Source organism: Schistocerca nitens, chromosome 4, assembly GCF_023898315.1.
Source record: "Schistocerca nitens isolate TAMUIC-IGC-003100 chromosome 4, iqSchNite1.1, whole genome shotgun sequence".
Taxonomy (NCBI): Eukaryota; Metazoa; Arthropoda; class Insecta; order Orthoptera; family Acrididae; genus Schistocerca; species Schistocerca nitens.
In genome coordinates, this window is record NC_064617.1 from 904213945 (window position 1) to 904226384 (window position 12440).

Here is a 12440-nt window from a genome sequence, read left to right on the forward strand (position 1 = left end):
ATGTTTTGACCATACTTTGTGCATTTATACGAAATTAACGTATGCAACACACATTTGCAAGACTGATCTGTCAATCAGTTTCGTAATGACTGTCAAACTTTAAGCGATTGAACGCAATTATTCATTTAAAAACACAAATTTAATTTAGGTAAAATCGTGATGGCTCGGTCATAAGCTCCAGGTCGAGCTGACCTCGATCTCTGAGTACTTTTACCTGAGACAGTGAAGGTCTGGTCATCTAAGCGGTAGCCCCTCCCATCGGCTTGCACGTACACCCAGTAGTTGATGACGTCACCAGGCTTGAGGCGCACGCGCCGGTCCTCGTAGACCCAGCGGCCATTCTTGGGCCTGGTGATGTCCACTGAGATCTGCCCCGCCTCCAGAAGCGAGATCGCTTTGTTCACATTGGCGTGAACTGCAAACAGCTCCACCCCCAGGTCATCTGCGAGCAAAGCAACAAAATACCTTAGATGTAGTCTTTTAGTCTTAGCATGGAATTGAGATGAAATGATCATGTGGCATTGCTAGCCGAGAGGCCCCTTTCGGGAAAGTTCAGCTGTCAGGTTGTGAGTTATTTCAGGTGACGCCACACCGGCCGACTTGCATGACAGTGGTGGTGATAACGCAACACTCAATCCACGAGTGGCCGGGAATCTAACTCGGGCCCGCTGCATGGTAGGAAAACACCTTATCACTCATCTAAGCAGGCGAACATAGGATTGATATGTCTTTAGGTTATCTACAGATCTTTGAGAGTCAAGGTGGGTGAAATTATTCAGTGTGTGAAAGTACAGCTAGGCAAAATTACAACTGGACGTCGAATATATATTTTTGGATGATTGTGCAACCTCTACCCCACAATGTAAGGTGGCCTGAGTATATGCAGATGTAGAAAGCAAAGCCGATGTATCAGATTTGTGTGTTAAAGCTGCGTCATGCTTCATTTGTAACTTTAGCTCCCAAAGGTTTTTTGTCTCGTTAATTGTTGCGAGCTGACTATTGAGATTAGTTACTTCATACCAATAGTGTGAGGCTTAGAATTGGTGGAGTGACTTGCCATGGGCAACATTGGTACTTTGCGAGAAAAGCACTGAAGACTGCAGGTTCCCCTTAACATGAACCAAGATTACGAGGTGGAAGGAGAACGGAGACTGCTCACAGCATCACTGCTTCCCTTTAATTTTGCTTCATAGTGGGCGCTGTTTCTATGCCAGGAATCTAGATCAAGTAAGATTATAGCCACTACGAGTCAAGTCCACTAGTGCATAATCTAATTTCCAACGCTTTTTTGTTACAGAATCCTAGTAAGACGAAGTGGAGAAGATATTCGAAGGTGATCTCATGTCCATTCGTGAATCTATATTGTGCTAATGGTGCCCTGTCAAGTCTGAACTATTATGACGTATGCTGTCAGTGCAGTTCCGACAATGTCTTACGTGATTTCCGCCACATTCATTTGGCACGTAGTAGGCTAACCCATAGGCATTCCCAAAGCAACACACACCTCTGAGAAGAGTAGGGCCAGTTTTTTGCTTTATTGGTGGGCGACCGCCGCAAGCATGTTGCCGCGAAGTTTAAAGCTAATCTAAACAGTTCACAAAACTGATCCTAAAAAATTGCTACTGTTCTTTCCTCTAAAATTGGGAACTTGCAGTAACAATCTTTTAGTAAGATTTACTCGTACCAGGGCTGTTTACAGATGAGACGTACGCTAATAGTTACAAAAGCAGCCTTAACCCTTAACTACTATCGACCGTCTCTCAGACCGCTACTAATTTTTGTGTCGAGATATTTCTCACACCCTTGCAAAGCCAAATGGACTCTTCCATGTACCTTCTTATTGGCTGTCAAGCTACACGTGCCAGCATTCTTGCATTGTTGGTGCTCTTTGTTTCGTAATTATTAGCCTTGAGAGGTCTCACAGACGCACCATAGTGTTTGCGTGCCGCGTTTTTATTGCATGCTACTGTTTCTCCATGGCGGGGAAAGCTGGGCCTTCTGTGCAACGTGTGTTATGTGAGACAGATGTCTTCACTTGCAAGATGAGCCTCAGACACCGAAAGAAGAATTCGAAAATCGAAAAACGTGCACATTTGCCCTCCTCGTCTGAAGAGGAAAACAAGGTATCCATGTCAACAGCGTGGTGTTCCGATTTGTTTGGAGTGTTCCAGGAAGGTCTGCGTGAAGTGTTTGCAGGTGGAAATAGACTACAGTATGATTCAGTGGCACATGAGAACAAGTATTTAGTTTTTACTTGTAATTTTAGAAGTAAAATGGTGGAAAAGTTTCTCCATTCATAGACTTATGGACTGAAATATTCGCTCTACATTGCAAAGTGAGTCGTAAACTGAAAGCTGACTTCACACACAATTTTTCGTAAGTCATGTCGGATTTTTCCACCTAGTTATATTGCCAATTTGTAATATAATCCCTCTGATGAAAATCTATGTGTGAGTAGAGAACTATTTGCTGTTATTTTCGTAACTCATAAAATAAAAATATATTCCAGATTTCGCTTTGCTTTAATTGTCGAAGTGTTTAAAATACCGCAGTGTATAAAAAAATCAAATTTCTACAAAAGCCACCTCTAAGAAGTGTAATGAATGACTGGAAGTCAAGAAACTATATATTCAGCAAAATTCTGGTTTGATATATTAAACAGAAAATTGCGGTCTGTGAGACCCCTCCATAGTAATTGTGTTCCTGTGAATGGCCATAGTAGTTAAGGGTTAAAATATGTATTGCATTCACGTTGCAAGCAACAGTGTTACTCAGCTGAGGAGAAAATAATGCAGAAATCCGAGCTACGTTAGTGAGTAGTCCAAAGAAGCTACAATTCATTAGTTAAATGTAGCTCGGGTCATTTTATGGCCTGTTTGTAAAAATGTCTGCCCTGCAATCTGTGCCAACTGTAGTTTGCAAGAAGACATGCCAAAATTCGGAACTTTTGTCATTCAAATGAAGAGCCTGTTACAAAAGGAGGAATTCTCTGACAGGTTAATTTTCAATAGTGTCACCAGATGTCCCAATTTCCAACAGTGTCATGGCCTGTCCCGTGCAATTCTTAAGAGGACGTTAAATTTCCCGGCAATGCCAACAATTTGAAAAGTAATGCATTTTCACTTAGGTGATCAAGTACATGGTAGTTCCGAACTGAATTTCTCAACGCGTCGATGACAGTAACCAAGAAAGTTAGGCATGTTGTGCCAGTAGGCTGCGATCAACCTGTTAACTAAAGGGACGGCTGAACACATGCCCGAACTGTGCATTCGGAAAATCCACAGCCATTCCATTGTTGTATTATTACCACCACGCCGCTGCTCTTGAACTATGTTCCAACTTCTCCCACTATCGCTCACTTACTAGCCAATACTACTTTATCTGTGTTGATTGGTGTGGAAGAGTGAAATTTTTGTTACCAGCCTGAAGTCACTACTTTTGATGAACAGAACATAATTTTTCACAGTAGTTATACCAGTGTGGGAAATTTGTTCATTATACAGGATGCCCACATGTAACCTCTCTCGTTTCTACATGCAGTTAAAAATACTAATGGACATTTGCTGTTTGCAGCATCGTATAAAGCAACTCAAGATCTGTCCGGATTTTTATCTAAACGATTTATTTCCTTTTATTTTCTTTCAGGTTGTAAAGAATTACGGTAAATGACATGTCTAGAGAGCCCAGTGCGTGATGTGTGTGGAATCTGAATCACTCATTGCTGTCCAAAGGGATTTTCAACGTGAAATTCAGTCGGAGGCATCAGACATTAAGATGCTTAAGGCAGTGTAGACAGGCTCTATTAGAAAAAGTGTATCTAATTAAGTGGTAGAGGAGATCAGACTTATGAAGAAGCCCATCAAAGATTGAGCATGACGAGAGCTGACCATAACTCACTTCGATTTTTACGTTTATGTTGCAATTTTGGTTTTTTGTATATTTTTAGCCCTTCTATCCCCATGTCAGAATGGTTCAGTCACTATATTAAATACATTATTTGCACGTAAAAAACAGCAGTGGGGGTCCTGAATACTACTATGATCCACAGAATCGTACCGGTTCGGAAAAGTGGCCACCAGAATCATTGGAAATTGTAGAAATATAATTGGTCTGTGAGAATTATGATGTAAGGCTTGTTTGACGCCATGGGAGCAACGTCACAAGCCACCACAATGAAAAGAAGCTACCTGAACTTTTAACAGTCCTGGGCCATTTCTTTTCTAAATTGAATCTACCGATGCCAGTCTATTTACGTGTTCTATACCTCTTTCGATCGTTTTTGTGCGGTTCGCGGTTTTCGCTGGGGAGCTTTGTGTTTATGGCTTTTATACATTAGGAATATTTGTTTTCCTTTTTGATCAACATGAAAACAGCTATAATTTTTATCGAAGAATGTGTCCATTCCATAAAAAGTCATCCTGATAACTTTTTACTTAGAGTTTAAATAAAAATAAATTATATGTAGGGTTAGACTAAATAATTCTTTAGGTTTCATAGCACTGTTTGTTAGCAAGTATATGACGTTCAAAAATGGATGACACATGAAAATACACTCATTAAGTTTACTATCTTGCCTCGTGACAAGTGTGCGCTAGATGGCATGCATGTGACGACGGTACAAGATGGAGGCAATGCAAGAAAGGAGTTTTCCGTATTAGAATGTGTGAAGTGTTTGTCGGTTACGAGCGTTGAGAGTACTTACATACTCAAATACGAAAAAACTGCCATAGTGGCCAGAGTATTTTGCAGTGGTTTCGCCAGTTTGATCAATACTGGCCTTCTGCCTAAAGTGGGACCGCTAGTCTCAGGGGAAATCGTGGAGCACATGAGACAGACCTTTGTGTGCAACTACAAAGTTAGCCGCATGTGCAAACTGTGAACTGGGCATTCCGCATGAAATAGCGTGGAATGCTTTGCGTCAGCCTTTGCGTTTCAAACGGTACCGTTTGCAACTTCTACAGCACCTGACTCCCGATGATCATGCCCTATTAGAGTTCTGTATCCAAATGCAGCAAGCTATGGAAGATTACTTTGCAGGGACATTGATATTCAGCAACGAGGCGACTTTACATGTCGGGAAACTTTAACCGTCACAATGCGAGGGTGTGGGGTACTGATTTGCTGCATGACCGTGCAGAATTGGGAAAGGATAGGCCAAAAGGGTGGACTGGTTGGTTAATTTGGGGGAGGGGACCAAACAGCGAGGTATCGGTCCCATCGTGTTCTGGAAGGAAGTCGGCCGTGCCCTTTTAAAGGAGCCATCCCGGCATTTGTCTGAAGTGATTTAAGGAAATCACTGTAAGCCTAGATCAGGGCGACCAGACGCAGGTTTTGAACCGTCGTCCTCCAGGATGGCGAGTCCAGCTTGCTGACTAACCAGCACGTCTTCTGTGCCATATTCAAGACAAAGATGTAAGGCCGCTTTTCTTTCCGTGAAGCAGACAGTGACAGGCAATGTAACAATTTTGTTGACATTCTGAAGGATATATATATATATATATATATATATATATATATATATATATATATATATATACGCGGTTGGTGGTCGCACCGTTACAGCGGTCTTTACATCAATTAATTGATGTTCTGTTTTTCTGGTGGTTGCGAAGTACGAGTATTAAGAGCGCCCTTCTCCCTCTCCCAACGGAACCGTCATAATTGCACAAAGTGATTATGCACTTATCAAGTTTGCAATTTACGAAACTTTTGCTCTGAGTTGTTTACGACCCAACATCGTATTAGGTGGTTATAAGCTGCTGATGGGCAGTTGGAAAGTTCAAGAGTAATGAGCTCGGGCAGTTGTGGAGAGTTCAAGAGTAATGAGCTAGGGCAGTGGTTCTGATGATTTTAGTGAATAGTATGGCGGCGACAGTTACTACACCAGTTGTAAGTGGAACTAGACTCCGGTGTTGGCTTCTTTGTTTGTCTCTTAATTCCCAACAGGGAGTCCAGGAGTCAAATGTGCTATTTGGAATGTCCAATTCATGTCATAAAATGAAAATAAATTCTGCACTATAAGTAGCCTCAGAAGAAAAAAATTCCTGGAACCTATGGAAACCTTGAAATTCTCGATTTCCTAGTAAGTCACAAACTTTCATGGAACAGCCACATTGCGCATGTATGCAAGGAACTTTAACGTATAGTTTAACTCCCGAAGAGAGTAATTACAGATGAATACCTAGTAACGATGTCTCATGCTATCTATATTCCACGTTCATACTGCCTATGGACAACAGATGTGGGACCATTCGCCAGGCTTCGAGTACACACTATTAGTCGAAAGAAGGAATAATTGTCACACCGCATAACAACTAACAACACTACAGGTCGTTAATCATAAAACTGAGAATGACTGTTTACAGCTATTTTACATTTTGTCTCATCAATGTCAAGGAAAACTTTCACCAAGAGAACCACAACACACTAAACAAAAAGACCACAAACTTTACGAACTGTCGACTGTCGACAACGAAGCGATAACTTTCCGACGATTGTCTTTAAAGTACAGTTCCCTTCGTAGCGCAGATCTTCCCGTTGCGAACAGAAAAGGTGCCAAGTTTTTATGCCGTGTGTCATTTGTAACACTGTCCGGAAACAAACTTTTGCAGTTGAGCGGTCTAATACTGAGAATCATCACCGGCACATTCATTCCCTTCCAATAGATATTCAAAGAAACATTGGAACGGAAATCAGCATTCAAACACGCTCCTTGTATTCACCTGATGGCAGTCACAAGAGACGACGTCATCGTCCAAGTACCATCTTATTTTATCGGCCCTCGTGGCGCCACGGTTCATCGTAGCCCGTTGAGGTATCTCCATGTCTTACGCGTACGTTTAATGGCGGCAGGCTTCACCTCCTGAGGTAGGTATCAGCTGGGATATTCTTTCCTGTGACGTGAAGGACGTTCAAAATTGGCCTTAACTCTGATATTTTCACCTTTTGCTATGAATGAGCAAACGTTTGCACGCGCAGAAGTTGGAGGAAACATGAGTGATTACGAGCAAAAAGTGTAACAGAAGCACGCCTGGTGCTGCTGCTGTTTCGGGAACAATCTGATAGCCGCAACAGCTACGCCCCACCAACACAGAACGTATTATCCCTTCAGCTTTGACAGTACTCGCTACCACACTCGCCGCGGTTCAACAGATGTCTTGAACGCTGCTATGGAAGCAAATGGAACCTCAGAAATCTCTGAAATCTAAGCCTGTGTGACAGATGACTGAAGACAATGATAACCGTTAGGGAGAGCAGTGCGAGAAGCGTTCAGTGAATTCGGCAGTACAATTTCACTGACAGCTCTGAGGAAAAGTTTTAAGTAGTTCTTGCTCTCACGTTGCGCCAGTAAATGGATCAAAATGTATCCAGTCGCTCAGTGACCATACTGATAATAGATCATATACTAAATTCAGTCTTCCGAACTTTCGCTCCGGAAGATCTAAATTCAATTCCACCCACTGTCAGTCGTCGCACGAACGCTAAAATACCAGATACTGAGAAAAGTGAACGACGAATAGAAAATAAAATATTTCAGAGGATAGACGTGATAAGACAGCTGTAAGACTCTACAGTTTACTCAAAATGACTTGCTCCTCTTCCAGCGAGAAACTATCGTCTTCCTAAAGGTTTGAAGTGACAAGTAGCTGCAAATCATTCCACTCTCACTATGGGCCCACCGACAGATGCACATTACTATAAGCACGTATAGCTGACTTCAATCTATAGTAGAATTATGGAACATTTTCTGCTCGGATAACGTGACCTTTTGGGAGAAATTTAAGTCTTCGCAATAAAGCTTGTACAGCAAACGGATTTTGCTGAACTTGTTTTGATTCCAGGTGAGATCCAGTGTCGCAGACAACAGCACCCGAGTTGATGCTGTTTTCCTGAATTTCCTGGAAGCCTTCCAGAATGTTGCACACTATACTTTAGTGAATAAAATATGAGAGTACTGAGTATGGCTGAGGTTTCTGACGAGTCGGGACTCACTAGCAGATAGGACTCAACACGTCAACAGGACAGTATGGATATAAGGAAAACTGACTTCGGAAGTATTACGTAATAAGTACTTCAGAAGTTAATTTTGCTCCTCTATTTTGTTCCGCTTGAATGACGTTGTGCTAGGAACTCCTGAATCCAGTCACAAGGTGTGTGGATTCACAGGGTAGTCAAAAAGTGTCAAAAGCTTGGAGTGTTGCAGGGTAGGTCGTGGTGAGAAATATTTGTTAAGTTACATCGTTTCCGAGTTAATTAGCATTGAAGTTATCAATTCGGAAGTTGCGTGCTCAATTTCAAACAGCCCGACAGGCAATTTGTGGCAGTTCTCACAGCGTAGGTGACCGCGCAATAGACTGCTGAACCTCTGGTTCAGGTTTGATCCTTACTACCGTCCCGTGTCCAATTGTTTTATAGCAGTTCTGTTCGGTTTTAGGAAACCGAACTAACCGTTTCTGACCACCTTGTATATGTAATCATACACATCATGCAGGTGGTGGTAGTGTACTCTTGTATTTGATACAGGAAACTGTTGGTGGAAAGATTCAGTAGTCGGACTGCATTATCCACGGCAGCTGAAAACCGTAACTACCATAAAATCCGCGGATAGTTTGACAAGACTGGTAAAAAAGTAAGAAGTATCCCATTGGAAAAAAACAGATTCTGTCAGAGTCTAGAAAATACTTCAGCTACCGCTTCCTCATTTGATGAAAATATCTTCCCAGCAAGTCAATGTTTCAAGTTAGCGAACAGGAACAACTCGCTTGTAGCTATGTCTTGTGAATAGGAGGGATGAGAAACCAGTTCAAAGCCCTATTCATGTACTTTTCACCGTTGTTATCGCTGATGCGTATGTGAAGGAACAGTGCCATGGTGTAAGAGCACTTTTCTGCGTGCCAATTTTGGTCTTTTTTCAGCCAACGCAGTTTTCAAGTGATCCAACAATGAAGCGTAATAGCGTCCAGTTATGGTTCTGCCCTTTTCCAAGTAATCTATGACGATTATTCCTTGGGAACCCCAAAAAACAGTGGTCACCACCTTACACGCTGAAAAAACGGTCTTTGCCTTTTCAGTACACTTTCACCAACCATTGTCCACTGTTTTAACTGCTGTTTTAACTCTGATATGATGGATCCAGGCTTCACGAACACACAAAAAAGGCGCAAAGAGACTTGCGGATTCCAAATAAACATCGTCAGGCATTGTGTTGGAATGCTGTGCCGGATGCGCATTTCGTCGACTGGAGCAACCGCAACACCCACCTCAACATAGCTTAGCCAATTCTCCACTCAGGATAATATGCACTCGCTCAATTGATATACCTACAACCTCCATAATTTCACGAATCTATTTGGCAGTTGTAATCGCCCCCCTCTTTACCACTTCCATCTATTGTCCACATTAGTCTTATGAAGTTTTAAAGAGGAGCGAATATTACAATAAGCTAGTTTACTTAGCTTGTTATGTCGAGTTGGCTCCAGTTCTTGTCTGTGGGTCTGATTCTTGAAGGTGAAATCTTCACATTTTAGGTTCTCACAGTTGGATTGATCTAAATAAATTTGAAGATTGTTGTTGCAGAATTTATTGCATAAATATATTTTCTCACGTCTTAATTTATCATACAGTCTTCATTTTTCACAACAACAAAGCCGAAATTACATTGCTCGCACAAAATACAAAAGTACGTCCGATCATATCAGAGGCACGCTTACGACTCCCGCACTGCGGAAATAATGTTCCAAAGGATTTACAATTTTTCTTAACACACGAATTTCTACTAATTTCGATCATTATTTCATAAATGAATCCAGAAATAAACATGGTAACCACTACAGTATTGCGTAATTATTAACAGAAAATTTAAGTGTGCCAATAATTCGTAATTTCAAATGTTCCTTAAGAAGACTTAACTATACATTCAGGACTAGTACTTATCGATAATAACATCGAGAATAAGACATGTTATAAAGTAATTCATTTTCATAAATTTTAGCTTTAAATATAACGTACTGTGTATAAAATTATATGAAACTGACCAGTCTAAAATTCGAAAAACTTATACGGGTATCGACAACTACTGTTGAGAAAAAGTAATGCTACAGGAGGCTGTCTCGTTACAGTCTTTTATTACATATCATAAATTTTGTCAATTGTTCCCTTTGCGGTGACGTCAAATGGACGGCCGGAGCGCACTTCATCTTCTGCACTTGTCCGACCACGTTTAAATTCATTAACCCAAAAGTAAATGGTCTTCAGTGATAGTGACAGCCTGTGTGAACTTCGTCCAATTCCGTTTAGATTTGTGCGGCAGTCCAACAGTTCAAACGAAAATATTTAACTACTGCACGAAACCGTTTTCTCCATTTTCAATCGCAGTCGACTCACTGACCAAGACTGACGGTACTAACAAAGGACTGTACGCTGTAAAATGTTGGAATTCTTTATACGGTCCTTTGAATAATCAAGCCTATCAACCATTAAGGCGCAGCAAAAATGTTTCATTCTTTCATGGAAATTTGTCGCATGTCCTCAGAGTATCAGGCTGGAGCACCCTGAAGTGGAACGAGCAAATTCTAGGAAAAGCAGATGCCGTCTGTGATTGATTGGAAGAACCTAAAGGAAATAACTCATCCACGAAAGGAGCGTCTTACAAACCAATTGTTCGACCGATTCTCGAATACTGTATCCGTTTGGAGCCATTAACAGGTTTGATTAAGATTCAAAGAGGAGCGACTCGTTTCGGCACGGAGTCTTACACAAAACGGGAGAGCGCTATGAAGATGCTTGTCTCCAACGACAGACGCTACACCAGATGTATTGTAACACCCCACCCGTCACTTATCTGGTTTTTGGCGTGTTCACCCCAGCTAACTGACTAACACATCAACAGAGAGTGCAGAACTGCCGCAATATCGGATAACGCAAAGAAAGTAATAAGGCCCTGTGACTCCTGATTGAATTGCGGTGGCAGTGTTGACATTAATTGATTCAGAATTGGTCACTTAATTAAAAAGGGGTGCACACTGATGTTATATTCAGCTATTGAACACCAGATGCAAATGTTGAACATAAAATTAAGAAAGTGACTTGGGATTTCAACTACTTGATTGAAAACAGATGCAGTCGATTAGCACAAATTTATTTTAACTCACGACCTTCAATCATCACATTACATGACTCTCCTAACAGGCAGTGGTAATAAATTGCGTTTGTTGGAGAAAAGCGCGATAACTCAAAAGTAATTCCTATCGACTGACCCAGGCGTAATGCGAAGTGCGAGAAGAATTCTACAGTACACGGCCCATGAAACCCTCCAGGAAACCTTGCCGACGTGATCCAACAAATTAATCCGTGACCGGAGCGGGCGCAATATCACCGAATACAGCGTGGCGGAGCGGTGTCTTTGTGCGGACGTCGGCCGACCTCGTGGTGCTGCACGGCTACACTTGTCTATTCACTCCTAGCTATCTTGCCCAGTACATAGCTTAACCAACACTTCCTATCTCGAAACTCAATCGTTCCATTTGCTAAGTCCTAAACTGCGGAGACACACTTTCTCAGGCAAGCTGAGTAAAGAACGCCACGTCCGCACTCTAGGCAAGTTGGGAACGGAAGACCACCACGGAGACTTCTCCCAGTCTGCTCTTTGTCTCTGTTTCCCCTCCAGCAAAATCACTTACGCCAATTGCAGCGCAAGTCGCGTTAATTATGCATCACTTCCCAGCGCCGACCAATGCCTGCTCTGGGAAGTGAACAAATTCCCACAAAATTTCCCTTCCTCTCAACTTCTGCTATTTAGCTCCTCCCAGGCCACCCATCAAGGTTATTTTTCCAGAATTCTGACTCCCAGGAGAGTACTTCAAAATCCTCGGTCCTACATTCCCATCGGAGGTCAGCGTATTTCATTTTGTCGCTCTTCACCTGATTTACTTCAGACTCTGCAACCGTGAATTCAGCGTGAAGTTGCTATAGTCATGAACACGCATATTTTGACCTCTGTTGACCACTCCATCATAGCTTTGTGCGGCTTTCTCGCATGTTTCACTGAAAACGGGACGACGGACATTTATCAACACTCATACAAGTTCTCAGTCTGCTTCCCGGTACACCAGCATGGGGTCAACCACACACTCACTGTCACTCAACTTAAGGCAGCTGGAGGCTGCACCCAGTTACCGCTTTCTCAGAGCTTGAGCCGCCCTAAGTTGCCTATTGTCGCGTCCCTTCGCCGCTCCCCCGCTGGCCACAGTCAATTCTGTATACATCCCTGGGATAAACTAGCCTCCAGTAAATCGACGCGTTTCCACAAAGTTTTTCATGTCATGTGAATTACTTTAAAACCATCACCCGACAATTATTCCACTACGTCCATACTATACCTTCTACAAGATGCATTGTACCTTGTCAGTCATTTTTGTTCAGCCCTACTGTTCGCTCAACGT

At 42.2% G+C, this 12440-nt stretch overlaps 1 protein-coding gene across 2 annotated transcripts in view; it reads right to left on the reverse strand.

Moving 5' to 3' along the window:
• LOC126253463 (beta-1,3-glucan-binding protein-like) overlaps positions 1-12440 on the reverse strand; it is a 324996-nt gene that overhangs the window by 261570 nt on the left and 50986 nt on the right. For both annotated transcript variants that reach the window (XM_049954818.1, XM_049954817.1), the window contains exon 2: positions 215-442. In XM_049954818.1, coding sequence (XP_049810775.1) covers positions 215-442 — 228 coding nt within the window. The remainder of the gene's footprint in view (positions 1-214; positions 443-12440) is intronic.